This window comes from Meleagris gallopavo, chromosome 6 (assembly GCF_905368555.1).
Source record: "Meleagris gallopavo chromosome 6, MGAL_WU_HG_1.1, whole genome shotgun sequence".
In the NCBI taxonomy this organism is placed as follows: Eukaryota; Metazoa; Chordata; class Aves; order Galliformes; family Phasianidae; genus Meleagris; species Meleagris gallopavo.
In genome coordinates, this window is record NC_139409.1 from 36,642,724 (window position 1) to 36,657,092 (window position 14,369).

The 14,369-nt window shown below is 44.0% G+C and overlaps 1 protein-coding gene across 2 annotated transcripts; it reads left to right on the forward strand.

Annotated features, from left to right (window-relative positions):
* The first annotated feature begins 20 nt into the window (after positions 1–20).
* On the forward strand, positions 21–4,897 carry RPL15 (ribosomal protein L15). Of its 2 annotated transcripts, none has more exons than XM_085226347.1 (4): positions 21–142; positions 1,253–1,434; positions 2,446–2,582; positions 4,541–4,897. In XM_085226347.1, the coding sequence occupies exons 2-4, from the start codon at positions 1,263–1,265 to the stop codon at positions 4,844–4,846; spliced, it is 615 nt and encodes a 204-aa protein (XP_085082473.1). In that variant the 5' UTR covers positions 21–142; positions 1,253–1,262; the 3' UTR covers positions 4,847–4,897. The 2 variants fall into 2 exon arrangements, with proteins under 2 accessions (XP_085082473.1, XP_085082474.1); XM_085226348.1 differs by lacking the exon at positions 21–142 and adding an exon at positions 205–228.
* The last annotated feature ends 9,472 nt before the right edge of the window (positions 4,898–14,369 follow it).

The following is a 14,369-nucleotide window of genomic DNA, read 5'->3' on the forward strand; positions in this document are numbered from 1 at the left end:
GCGGAGGAGAGCTGCCGAGCTTCCCCTACGCGACTACATTACCCATGAGGCGCCGGGGCCGCCGCCGGAAGCGCGGTGTCGCCGCAAGGGGGTGTGGGAGGCAGGCCTCTTCCTTTCCGGCGTTGGGCGCCATCGGGTTCGGGTACGTCCGTGCTCGGCTGCCCCTCCATCCGCTCCCATCCCCGTTCCCTGCCGGCCACCCGCCCGCCTCGCTGCCGGCCCTGCGCGGTACGGCCCTGGCGGGGCGGAATGCGGCCGCTTCGGCCGGCGGGCGAGCGGCGGAGCCCGGCAGGATGGCGCGGGGCCCGTGGGCCGCGCCTCGCCGTACGGCTTGATAGTGGGCTGCGGGCCGGGAGCGGCGGGGCGGGAGGGAGCTGCGAGGGCGGGCGGCCGCGTGGCTGGGTTAGGCGCCTGGTGTGCAGCGTTGCGATGGTCGTGCCGCGATGCAGATCTGAAATGGGGTGTGGGGAGGCCGGCTGCGGCTGAACTGATTCAGAGAAGAACGTGGGGTGCTTTTCGCACGAGGAACCTTTTGTTTGATTGTTTTTAATTGTGATTGGAGTGGTGGTGTGATGGTGTTGACTTACATCTGCTGGAATCTGAGCGCTCCAGGTGTGTGAGAGCTAAGCAGGTCCTAGAGATACTTAAACCATTTTTATAGTAAAAACTAGGCCACTCACAGTCACATACCTTTTTAAAGAGTAACATTTAAAGTGAGTCAGGTGCTAACTCTCCATTTTAATAATATTTGCAATTCATGAAGTAGTAGCTCCTTGGATGAGGAGTGCTAGAGAACAATTTATGCATTCTTCACAAACGTTAAGAAAATGAAATAGGGAATTTTTCACTCAGAGTGGTGAGGCCCTGGCACAGCTGCCCAGAGAAGCTGTGGATGCCCCATCCCTGGAGGTGTTTGAGGCCAGGTTGCATGGAGCCTTCTGCAGCCTGAGCTGGTGGGTGGCAGCCCTGCCTATGGCAGTGAGGTTGGAACTGGGTGGGCTTTAGGCTGCTTCCAACCCAAAGCGTTCTATGGAATGGATGAGAATTGCTGACAGCGGTAACGTCTGTGTGTCTCATTGTAGGCTGCTAAATGTGAGCCATATTACCGAGTGCACTAATGATTCAAAAGAGCATGAAAGCGTATTACGTACCATTGATGTTGTACGTATGGCTTAGTGCAGTATCTTTTTATTGGAAGCTGTGCAGTTTTGGAGCCAGATTTGCTGCCTTCACCAATCTCTTGTCTTAACAGGTAGCCAAACATGGGTGCCTACAAGTACATCCAGGAGCTATGGAGGAAAAAGCAGTCAGATGTGATGCGTTTCCTCCTTCGTGTGCGCTGCTGGCAGTACCGCCAGCTGTCTGCTCTGCATCGCGCTCCCCGGCCAACCAGGCCAGACAAAGCTCGCAGGCTGGGATATAAGGCCAAGCAAGGTAATGTGACAAGGAGATGAAGAGTGCCTGGTGATGCAGTCACCGTGGTTTTGTCAACTTGCTTCCTTCTATAACTGATAGTAGAATGACAAAGTGAGAAGCTTGAATGTCCTGGAAAAGATTGAAGTGTCCTGAATTAAATAAATTTATACGTATGTTCAGGTAGTAGCAGTGCCCACAGCCCAAAACTGTATTTTGTGTAATTTGAGTTAATGTCCCTGTGACCAATTAGGCAGATGAAGATCGAGTGCATTCAGGCTGTAATTCTCCTTGTGTTGACTTATTACGGTAGCACTGACCAGTGTTTTTAGTAGGGTAGGTTTGGAGCAAGGAGGTTTCTTCCTCAGGCCAGACTTTTTTCCCAAGTTACTTGATATCTCTCTGTACTTGACTAGGGATAAAGTTACTTAATTTCTATGATCATTAAGAAACAGTTACTGATCGGAGAAACAAACTAACTGAGGGAAAGTGGACATCTGTCTGTAACTTGAGTAAATCCTTGAAGCAAGTCGCCATGTTTGTTCTCTGTCATGATGTAAAAGTGAAGAGTACAAGCTTCTATTCCTATTTGTGAGGTTTGCTTCATTTCCTCATGTTTCAGTGGAGTTAATGGGTAACTTGTGCTTCAGTGCTTTTTGAATGGTGCTTTTTCTGCATGGCCCTTTAGTTTTGGGATTATTTTATTATCTTCTAGGAGTGGGGGTGGATTTTTTTGTGAGTTGTGGCACTGGTGTTCTTAGTTTATATGGAAATGCATAATGAAAAGGTGCTGTAAACTCTGGTTTGGAACTGAAAAAGTCCTGACAACTGTACATCACTATTCAGTTATAATGGAGGTAACACCATGCTCTGTGCTGGCGACTTAAGAGTTGTACGTTTCAGTGGAGAGTGTAAAGACCTGCTTTATTGCAGCATTTCATGCAAAGCTTTTGGGGTTGGAAATGCAGTATGAGCATGTGAATTGCCTTACCATAATGTGAGCTTGCTACACTAAATAGCCATTTCTTCTAGGTTATGTTATCTACCGTGTCCGTGTTCGTCGTGGTGGTCGTAAGCGCCCTGTCCCAAAAGGTGCAACCTATGGGAAGCCTGTGCATCACGGTGTCAACCAGCTCAAGTTTGCCCGCAGTCTTCAGTCTGTAGCAGAGGTGACTGTTTTGGTTATTGCTCAGATAATTGGGGTTACACCTAGTCTGTAAAAGTGGAAAAGGCTTAGTGAGCAAACCAGTAACTGTTCTGTAACGCTCTGGGTAAAAGATCTGGAGTATTGATGGCAGGAAAGCACCAGAGAGTCTTGAAAAGCTGTATTGAGACAAAAGAGGGAAACCTATTCACACTCTGCTTGTAGGGGAAGTGGAAAGAACCACTAAGGTGGTTTGTTGAAGTTTCTGGGGTATGTTTCTTTCAGAAGCATGCTGCAATACTTGTAATGAAAGACATACAACTGACAAAGGCCTGAAAAACAAAGGGCTGGGTATGAGAAACTGAAATTCAAATATGCTGAACTGTGTGACTGTAGTCACTGCTAAATCCTGCCTTTATGTTCCCTACCGTGTTGTATGTATTAGCAGCTTTAGACAGTGGTCCTTCCACAAAACACAAGTAAATTCCTGTCTTAAGGACTGCAGCACCTGTTTATATAGTAGGAGTGCTGTGCAGTGTACTTAGCTGTATCATACTCTCTGAAAACAGCATTCCAGAGACGTGTTGAAGTTAAAACTATCTCTGTCTCATAAGCTTGAAGATCGGTAGTTTAAATTGCTGAACGACATCGTTACCTGCTAAAATGCTGAAAATGGAGATTTTCCACTCAGGAGAGTTTGGTTATATTTCATAATGCTGCAGTTGTACTTCTCATGTATGGAAAAAAAACAAACTGCAAGACTTAGAGCAGTACTGACCAGCACTCCCCAAAAGAGGCATTGTAAAGGCAGTGAGCAGTCTCCATTCTTGTACGTCTTTAAGCAGATGACTTTTCCCAGAACCAAAAAAGCATTCCTATTTCAGCAGGATGTTGCTTACGGGGTGGTTATGGTTTTGTTTCTCTGTTCCATTTACTTTTTTAACGAAAGTGATGAGTTTAAATTTAAAGCTTTGTTTTGAGTGCTCATGGTGCTTATGTATGGTATTCCTAAATGTCTGATAACTGCTTGGTTCTGGTGACAGCTCATGAAAAGAGGTTGTTGACCTTCTCAGTTAGTCCAAAATGTTGTGAATCTGGCTTGCTTTCTCCTGGAAGGCTTCTTTTCTTCAGATAAAGATGTTCTAGAAATGCCAAACCTTGACTGTCACTGTCATCCCCACGTAGAAGCTAGTTGAGGGTGATTGGTATTTTAATGTTTAGTATGTGTCACTGCCACGTGCTAGAGAAAGGGAAGGACTTGGAGAAAATACATGAAATGCGCAAGAAGTTGTAAGCTGGGGGTTGGTGGACATCTGTAGTAATAGGTTTGAGGTAGAGGTTGGATGGATCTGTAGTGATCCATTCCTAGGGTGAAAAGGGGAGGTCTCGACAGGAGAGGCAGATGGAGTTCTGTAACTCAACTTATTTTCTGCTTTGCTTCCTAAACAAGGACTGTTTCTTTCCAACCGCAGCCAAGGATAGGAATAGCATATTGAAGGCTTGTTACATCAACTGTTCCTCTTTTTTCCTATCGATATGGGCTTCTGTCCTCCAGGCCTTTTTCCTCAGTAACTTTGGACATTCAGATTGATTGGTCTTTCACAATTTTCAGAAGTGTTCCACGGCCCCAAGTGTGGCTCGTGGTACTAAGTTTTAACTCTGCATTTACCTACGGGGCTCTTCTGTGTGTGGAATAGTTCTTTATTTTGTCAACCACATGCATTTCTCATTACATTCTTTAAAACCTGTCTCACTTAAGAATTCCAGCAGCCTTTTTTGAATACAGCATTTTTTTCTAAACATCACTTCTTCGGGTGTTTTTGTTGCCAGAGATTGTGTGGTTCTTTTCAGGAGAGTGTTTTGCTCAGAGCAAATGAAAAATTCTAGAACAAAATTAGGCTTGGGTTATTCATATCCTTTTACATGAAGAGTGCCCCCGCTTCCATGGTTTCACAGCGTTTTGCAATGATGTTTTTCCTCTAGGAGCGTGCTGGCCGTCACTGTGGAGCTCTGAGAGTCCTGAACTCCTATTGGGTGGGTGAGGATTCCACTTACAAGTTTTTCGAGGTGATCCTGATCGATCCCTTCCACAAGGCCATCCGCCGCAACCCCGATACCCAGTGGATCACCAAGCCCGTTCACAAGCACAGAGAGATGCGTGGCCTGACGTCAGCTGGGAGGAAGAGCCGAGGCCTTGGCAAGGGCCACAAATTCCACCACACCATTGGTGGCTCACGTCGTGCTGCCTGGAGAAGGCGCAATACCCTGCAGCTGCACCGCTACCGCTAATTCTTGTAAACACAGCAGTCTAATAAAGCTGACGTGGGTTGTTGAATTGAACCAATGCTTCTGCTCCTTCTTGCTTTATGTGGAGAAGGGTGGAATTCTCCAGAAATTTGCTTGCTTTTATATATTGAAAGTTTTTTTTTGAAAACGTAATTTGGTATTTGTGAGAATTCTAGACCACAAACCTAGAATGTGGTGGGTTTTGCTTTTGATAAGACTGAAAAGATAGCTGCAGTGAGTTGAAATCCTGATGGCTTGGTCCACATCCCTGTTTTGGTGGCTTGAGTGTATTCTTCACTGTCCCTTGAGTGTATTCACACTGTCACTGTGTCCTGTGTTAAAACTGAAGGCCCGCTTTGATTGTGTGCAATGAGATGTTAACTTGAAGTGCTGGTTTATTTTTTTTATAGATGATTAAATACTAATGACAATTAGATTTTACTAGTTCTGGTTTTTTTTTTTCCTGTCTTCAGTAAAACCAGCTCTTGAGCCTGTTTGTCTGCTAACACAGGCTAAACCAACAAAGCACTGAGTGAAAAGGAGCAGCTCATTCTGTTCATTGAGGCATGCAATATTTTAGTATTTACTGTGACAGCAGTATTAGTTCACTTGTACGGTATTCCAGGCCACTCACTTTGTATTGGAGACACTGTCTTAGTTCTGACTTTTGATATAAAAACAGAATATTTTTCTGCAGAAGCTGCATTTAGGTTGCCTCTATGGGTATGTGATAGAAACAATTGCACTTGGATGATATTTAAATAATGTATTTTAGGCTGCCATTGGGTAGTGATGGGAGACAGGGTTGATAGAAGACCTAATAGCTTGTATTTTGCCAGTTTCAAACTGTGTTGTGTGGAAAGGAATTAAAAATAACAATTTCATCTGAGAAATAAACTTACTCATTTGCTCTTTGATTTAAGTTCTTAACAGGAGGACTATAATCTGAAGAGATTTCTTGGCAGTATGTTCTTCAATCCAGGAACAACTTGAGAGCAGTCCTTTCATCCTGTTTTCTTTGGCTGAAGCAAACAAAAAATTGTTATGCTAAGAAGTGCTATCTGCTCCTTGAGAGACAGAAGTTTGTTGTTGTTACTAATCTTGTTTTTTACTTTTCCTGTGATGAAGGAACTAATCAGCAAATGGAGTCAATGAGGTCTCCCCTGAGCATAGTAGGACTGGTGCTTCCCTGTTTCTTAAGGTTTAAGGGCTGAAGTGGTAAGGTAACAGCTTTGGATTCAATGATACTCATCTAGTGCTTGTTGAGCTGTTCAATTGCCCTTGCAGTGGATGGGGAAGATGGTGCCAGATGACAGAGAGTTGGCACTAATGCTGTTTCATTTGCTAGAGTTCAAAATTGCTAGTGTGTGCAAGGGACGTTGTCTTCAGTTAAACTTGCCTTTTCCCTTGCAGTCCTGTAGCTTCTTCAGCTTTGGAGTAGAGGGGAAAATACCGTCCCCTTCAGAGAGCTCATTGAAGTCTGCTGGTAAAGATGTATGTGAAAGGGTATAATGTGTACCAGACAGGCTAAGTAATTTGAAACAGATGGTGGTATTTGCAGCGGGAGGGCAGGGTACGTACAGCTCATCTCAAGCCTCCAGGAGCTCGGGCTGCCTTAGCATCTTCTCACGATGGAAGTTTCTTAGCTCTGTTTAACTTAGCGTTTGGGGTTGGAAGGAGGGGGAATTGCAGCACAGCATTTGTGTGAAGAGGAAAGTTAAATGATCATCTTAATTAAAATATATTTTAAAAAGGCAAAACATCAAGGAAAACTTTGTTTTGAGGGGTTGGCAGCTTAGGAATCCAGGCTTAGAGAGGTTATATGATTCCTGTCTTTCCTAACTGCTGATTTATTTTATTTTGAACCTGCTATGTAAGTTCAACAGAGTGCAAATCTCTGTTCTCCTGAGTTTCAGCTGACGCTTAGCAGTTGTCTTGATGAGAGGCAGCCTCTTGAGTTCAGTCCCCCTTAAACTTGAGGAGTCTGCTTGGAACAGAGATACTGAGCTGTAGCTTGGTGGGGGTGGCAAGGGAAGAGAAAGCTTCAGGAATTTCGCTCAGACACCAAGGTATCCTATAATTGATTTCCAAACCATCTTCTCTGCTTGCTGGACTGCTTATTTCTTGCTCTGAACAGGCATGTTTTAGATGTGATTGAAAGAGCTGTCTCCTTCCTAAGCAGGACAAAATGGGTATCACAGCTACACTGCATAGAAACAGGGCTGTATGCCAACAGCCTATTTCAGCGTGATGTCAGGTGCTGATGAAAATGGTCAACTGTAAGCCTTTACTAGACAGTGGATCTCACATTTGTGTAGCCGTGTGGATTAACTAATTAGCATTTGGTAGATGGTGAGGATCTGATCTTTTTTTTCAGCTGCAGTTCAAAATTAATTCTGTCCTCCTAGGGGGCAGGATGCATTAAAACAGATTGCGTAATTTAGCATGTTCTCTAAGTAAGCAAGTAGTGAACTCCTTTCCACGTGGCTCATAGAGGTGTGCTCATCACTTGGCAACACCAGCTAAGTTGAAAAGGGCAGATTGTACTAATCAACAGTGAGTGTAATTGTTTCCATACATTGTCTGCAGCTCTGGGAGTCTTTCAGCCACACAGCTCTGTGTGGCAGAAGGCCTGGCTGGCTCTGACGTGTCTCAGGGCACCGACTGCTGGGCGCTGCCTGCGTTAGGCACAGGTGCTGGCAGAAGGGCAGTCAGCTCCCTGCAGCAGCAGGTCCTTGAATGTCATCGCTGATGTTGTATGGGTCTTAAAGTGAAGCAATTAGCAGCAGAGGAGAGTGGTGTCTGGGCTTGCCGTCTTATCTCTGTCCTTGAAATGCAGTGGGTGTTCAGCAGTCTCAACCCAGTGACAAAAGTGACTGTGTGTGAGCAGTCTTGTCTACCTGTGAATCAAAAAGCTGGGCTGAAAATAAGTCCTGGTTCCTATTCTTACATACTTGCTCTCCAAGATGGCAAAAAAACACCCTTTTTTGCTCTCAAATGGCTCTTTTCTTGTGTAGCACATACAGGTATTATTCTGAAAATGTCACGCCAAAATACCCAGAGTGCTGGATATACTGCTTCAGCCACAAAAAAATAGGCAATTTGGAATCAAACTAGTCACTCTTTTCTGAGGCTTTCAAAAACAACCGGTGTTTTGATCCAGTCCTCTCCAAGTAATTGCTTGAAATCTATACACGTGTAAAAGGATGGAGAGCCTGTGGGCTGTTCTTATCTTCATATGTCAAGGTTCTGAATCAGCCCCCGTTTAATAATTACACACAGAGCGTGTAGGTTGCAAAGCCTTGCTCCCTGAAGTTAGGAAGTGCTTGGGCCGTATTGCTTGTGCAACATCTAATTTGATGTCTCTCGTGCTCCAACATAATGTGCCAGGATGGGCACCCAGTTCTTCTTGTCACTGCCTGAAGTTTGAAAGAACATTCTTTTCTTCAGTATTGAATGATATTCAATATCATATAATTAAAGGCTCTTTTGTAATGAAGATGACATTTAATCTCATTCAATGCCGTCACCTCCATCATTCAGAGAAGTGCAGAACTGGGGTATCCTGGTGAACAGGGAGCTCAGTGGGAGTCGATGAGCAACTCAATACAGTCCATCTCTGTTAAGATCAATGCTGACTTCAAGTGCTCTCAGGTCAAAGGTAGCCCCCTTGAAGCTTCCAAAGCTGCCTGCCTGGCACCAGGCTTCAGAAAATAGTTAACATGCTGTTAACTGAACTGACTCCTTGGGTCGTGCGCCTGGGTGGTTGCTATGGAAGGGCTGCAGGGGCACACCTGTGGACCCCAGATGGCTCTCTCATGCAAGCTGAGATGTTCCCTTGGAAGAAGAAGAAGAATAAAGATGAACGTGAACAAAAATAGAAAAGGAAGAGGTCAAGTCAGCTGGCCTGCTGGTGCTGCAGCAAAAGGCACAGCTAGCCAGGGTCAGTCCACCAGATCTGCCACTGCTACTCTGGCCATGGCTGAGCAGGGCTATGCCTCGTGGGCTGAAGTAGCTTGGCATGTGCAATGCCTGCAGGACAAACCTAACCAGACCCCACTTTCCTCAGAGAAGCAGCAGCTTAGTAGGTCCATAGTGTCAGTCTGCACATGAACGTGAAGCAGAAGGATGGTTCTCAGCTGAGAAATGCTCTGTGAAATGCATTCCTTGCAGTGGTCAAGCCCCCTGCTTTCCAGGCCTCGTTGTGTGTCACAGCCAGAACAGCAGATGTAAATTGAGGCCTTAATGCATTGTATTGCATTCATACACGTAATGAAAATGAATTGCCATCCCAGTAGAGCTCACACGCTAAGTGTAGGAAGTAGCTCATTAATCCAGTGTTCACTCATTCATTTATTCATACATTTTTCTTCTAGCATTGTTTTAATGTGACTAGCAAGCAATTATCTGAATCCTTTCCTTGTAAGAGAACTGCGGCCATTCAACTCATCCACAGTTACAAACCACCTGTCTCTCTCATGGTTTCATTGTTAGTCAGATGAGTTTAGATCCTAGGTTACACAATCTTTATAAACCACTGAATAGATGATGTGTTTTGAGCTTTATGTTTTCAGCTCATCCAGGGCTGTATATAAAAGTGATGTCTTTGCAGTGTTGTTTGCAACTATTCGCACAGCAGTTTTGTCAATGTGTGGTCAAACAAAGTCAGTAAATCTTCGAAGTAAAATAGAAAATTTCATCTTATTTTCACACTGTTTACAATGTATTGCTGCAGTGTTCAATGGAGAACATTTCCTTACAGTCTTGGCAGAAGACACAAAAGAAGGTTTGACTAGGCACTAAAATCCAAGGACAGAGATAAGCAGACAGATAAGATTAACAACTAGAAATTTAGGAAAAGAGATATAAATAAAAGGAACTTGATTGATTTTCATAGATTCACGCATTCATTATTTACTCAAATTATATTATTCAATCGATTCTATTTAATATGGAGAATCTAGTTCCTAATCTTAATAGGTGGTTTATTAGCCACCTGATTGTCTGTTCTTAATAGAAATGGGCTGAAAAAAAGAAGGACGTGAACTGATAATGAGATACCAAGTTTTTCACATTAAAGCCAATGCTTTCTAGTGCAAAGATGATAGCTGTGCTTTATCAATGATATGTATTTTAGATTACACTTCCAGCTTTGGTTTTGTACCCATTTTTCCCCAAACAGCAATTTTAAAGCAATGGTTATAACTTATCTGTAGGAAACAAAAAATAAGTTAAAAAAAAAGTAATGATTATTTTGACTGGGGCACTGGGAAAAGAATTCTTAGATTTATGATTAAAAAAAAAAAAGGAGAAAAGATAACAACACCCGTGAAAACTGAATCATTGTTCTGAGTCCTGAAATTAAATGAAAATTCAGCTATGGCTTTTGTTTTCAATGGCTAGGTTAATAAAAATGTAAGCAGCACCAAACTATGGAAAACAAATAGTATGCAGTTCTCTTTTCTCCGGGGATGGTCCTCTATGCCTGGGGCTGAAAACTTTAAAATATCTTGCTAATAAATCACCTGATCTCATAGTAGGTACCATCACAGTAGGTGCCATCCTGGCAACGCTCTTCACTAATTTTAAGAAAAATCGTCCAAAAAGTAAGGAAATAAGAGACTGAATAATGACTTCAGTGAAATTGTGACCATGCAGAAATGAGCTGCAGAACTGGGACTGGGACATGAACACTGAGAATTGATGTGTTTTGCAAATTTTGCAGATTGTCCTGAAGTCACATTAACTGTATTAAGTTTGAATATTGACTGGTACGACCCTTCTGTAGGAACTCTGTGACAACAGGAAAGGCTGAAGAAATTGTGTTGTGCACAGAGGCAAGGAGCATCAGGAAAGGGATTACTTTCCATCTTTCCTCTCCTTGCCCCTTGAAGAGGTATCCCTGGACTAGCTCCCAGCACCTAGGAGCAAACCTAACCTGACCAGCCTCATTCCTCCTGGTTTTATCACAGCTGCTGAGTCAGTTCTTTGGGGTTATTTTGGTGGTGATGTTCAGGATGAGCGAGATTGCCAAAGCTGCAATCAGTTGGTTTTGTGAAAAATAAGCTCCTCAGCTTTGTGTGCCCAAGCTTTGATGACAGCACTGAGCCCAGCAAGGAGGAGAGGCCGGACAGAAGCAGCTCTAGCTGGCCAGCTTCAAAACATGGGATCTCCTCACCCAAAGGCAGAGCCAGTGTGCTGCATCCTACTGAGAGCTGTCACCCAGGCTCAGAGGACCACTTGGCATTGCCTCAAAGGAAAGAAAGAGACATGACCTAATGAAGCCTCTCACACAGGTGCGGCATGGGGGATGCAGTGCTCAGTAGTGCCCAGCCTCCACCAAGCAGGTCACTCCAGTGGCCAAGTAACAGCATGGTGTCCTTCTGACAGGAGCCAGCAATAGGTATATCAGTATAGAGTAGATCTGGCTCTGTGTGTGCCATCTCAGGCTCTCTGACAAGCAGGGAGAGGAATTCCTCACCCTTGGGCCTTGTGTTGTCCTTCTCAGCAGGCGCACCAGGCCCTGAATGAGAATGGCACCAGGAGAGCCGTGAGCCCAGCACCACCTCAGCTCCACCAGTGTCCAGCTCAGCACGAGGCAGGCTGCATCCGGGCACGGGATAGCATCTGAAGGTGGATGAAGAGCAAATGACTTCCCTGAGTCATACGTGTCTGCTGTAATTTGAAATGGGAAATGGAAACACAGCCTGTTTTGATGGTCTGGTCCTGGAAGCTCACTGAGTGAGAGACTTTCCGGATGACTCAGAGCAAGACGATTGCTGGCTGAGAACTGCTGCATCAAGGATTTGGCAGGATTATATAACGAGCAGCTGTCCTCCTCCACCGTGCCTGCTCTGCAAGATTAATGCTTTCAATTGACCATTTTTGAGGAGCTGCAATAAAACACAATGGCAAATGTCTGGAGGCATTTTGGGATGCAGCTGAGCCCCTGCCAGGAGCAAACTTATCAGTTGTTTCTGGACATTATGCTGCAGTTGTTTAGGAAGGGCAGATAAAAATTTCCCTGCTAGCCTCATGATGCCATGCAGTCCTTCAAGACAGTCCTGCTCACATAGCTCTAGCCAGCTGAAGCACTACTGGAGAGCGTACCTGCTTCTTCTGCAGTTACAACAGCTAAGGTCCAAAGAGTTTCTGTTTTTTTGGAGCCATAGCTGGCTTCTTTCGTTTGTTTAAATTTTGCCATGTTTTTTTTCAGTGCTTCCTGAAGCTTGTACTGGGTAGGGCATAGGTGAAAATTATCAGTGTTCCTCCATGGGTTGAACAAAAACTGTTAGCATTCTCCCAGCTCAAGAAAAAAACGAAGAAACAGGAATGCTTCCTGCTGTTAATGTCCAGTGTGTTATTTGACATTGCCTTTGAAGTGAATAAATGATTGCGGAGGGGAATTCCAAATGTTTTTGGTCCTTGGAGTTGTCTTCTAGACCTTAGCTGGGAATACAAGCCATCGCTGATATTCATGCAACAATTGAGGAAGTAACCACGAATATTTGACTAAAACCAGGAGATTTTGTCAGTTCATCCATCATCATTAGAATGAATGAGAGAATTTGCTTCATTTGTTCTTATTTGTAAAAGTTTAGACCAGAAAGCTCTTATTGTGGCTCACTGTAGAGAGCCACATGTGAAGCTGGCAGCTCATTCTGACTAAATGCCTTTCTGACTTTATTCACAAGGCTGATCACATCCAGCTCTGTTTCCATGAATCAGATATGGATGTGCCTTTGGAGAAACACCCCTGCGTCAGGAGCGATCTGGGTAATCTATGAGGCACAGCGCAGACAGGGTGCAGGACAGCCAGGGAGGTCAGCATTGCCACCACTGTTCAAGCACCAGCATTACCAATGTGCATTCACTTGGATCCACAGCAACATTTGCATTGAGAGATATCCCACAAGCACATTTCCGAGACCCTGAGAACATCATTTTGATCTGACACTGGCGCTGTATGATTATAACTCTTTTCCTTTCAATCAAGTTATTCCAGAATCTTTACCTGGATTCTATTTACCTAGAATCTTAAGTTATATTAAGAAGAATTGTGTGTTGCAAAACAGTTTGGATACCCAAGGTTTGTTTCTAGTACAGGTTTCACTCTCACTACATATGCTTTGCACAGGCTTTTATGGAAAACTACATTTGTTTTAACGATTAAGTTTTATAGCTGGAAGCAATTTTCTTTAGTGTAACATTTCAGAAGCCCTTTAAGGCTAGCAGTATTTCATTGAAAGCCTGAAGAGTGAGAACCACTGCATGACTCTATCATGTAGAAAGCTTATTATCTGACATAATTTGGTGCATAGCAGGCTTATTTATTTAAAAGGTCGCACAATCGTATTTCACCACTGGTAATGGCATTTTTATCCTTTTAATAGGTTTATCCTAAAGCATATTTATTCCAAGTGCATTTTATTCTGAAGCCAGTTAATAACTTTAACTCTTCAGAGCCTAGCAGAACAGAGGAGACAGCACTTTGGAAATAAAATTTCATCAGCTGGACCTAATCTAGGAGAATGCAAGGTCTGACCAGGTCTTTCACACTGCCCGTCCTGATGCAACTCAGTACCTTGCAGCCTTACAGCACCTTCTGACCTCCAAGCTGAGGCTGGGCTCAGGGAAACACTGTGCTACATAGAGCTGCAAAAAATATGAAGCTGTCCTGGCCCTTAAGTCACAAACTATGCCTTGGGTATTTTTGTGTAATAATTCTCTGGGACAGAACATGCTTTGGTTTATTCCCAAGGGAGATGTCATTGTTTTGTCTGGGTGTAAAAAGGCAGTGCTCTGCCCCTGGAGCAATGGTCCTTGTAACAAAAGGGCTGGTCACTGTGACTCTAAGTCTTGGAGCTTCAGTGAGAGCAAAGGGCAGCTTTTTGTGCATCCTTAGCAAAATCCACTCTGCTTGCCTTCCAAAAATTGTGATTGGCCCAATCAGGCAATAAATACTCCCATATTCATTTCATTAGCTGATGATTTCCCCTCTGGTTAAGCAGATGGTGCACCAGCAGATTAGGCAATTTATAGCACAGAAAGAAAAGGTAAACAGTGATATTATAACCATATATCACGGGCTTCATTAATGCAAGATCACAGAATCACAGGAAGGGACTTCTACAGGTCATCTAGTCCAACCCCCTGCTAAGGCAGGTTTCCTGGAGTAGGTTGCACAGGAAAGGATCCTGTAATGTTTGGTCTTTTTGGAATAAATGTCCAAGCCCTCACCTTCTTTTAAAATCTATTTCCCACAGTTGTAACCAGCCTAGAAGTCCCTTGTATTACCCATTTCTGTGAATAAAAAGCATACCTCCAAAAACACTTGGTCAGACAGAAAAGCTAAGTGTTGGGCGCTTTGGGCCATAACCCAGTTGCTAAGAAGCTGAATCAGGAAGAAAGTTGTCCAATGGGCAAATTAGCATTTAGCCAGCTATTATGAGCTTTTATATCCTCCTCCAAGCCTCTGATACTTGGCACAGAGGGACAGGATGTGTGAGCGGGTGAACAAGCCATG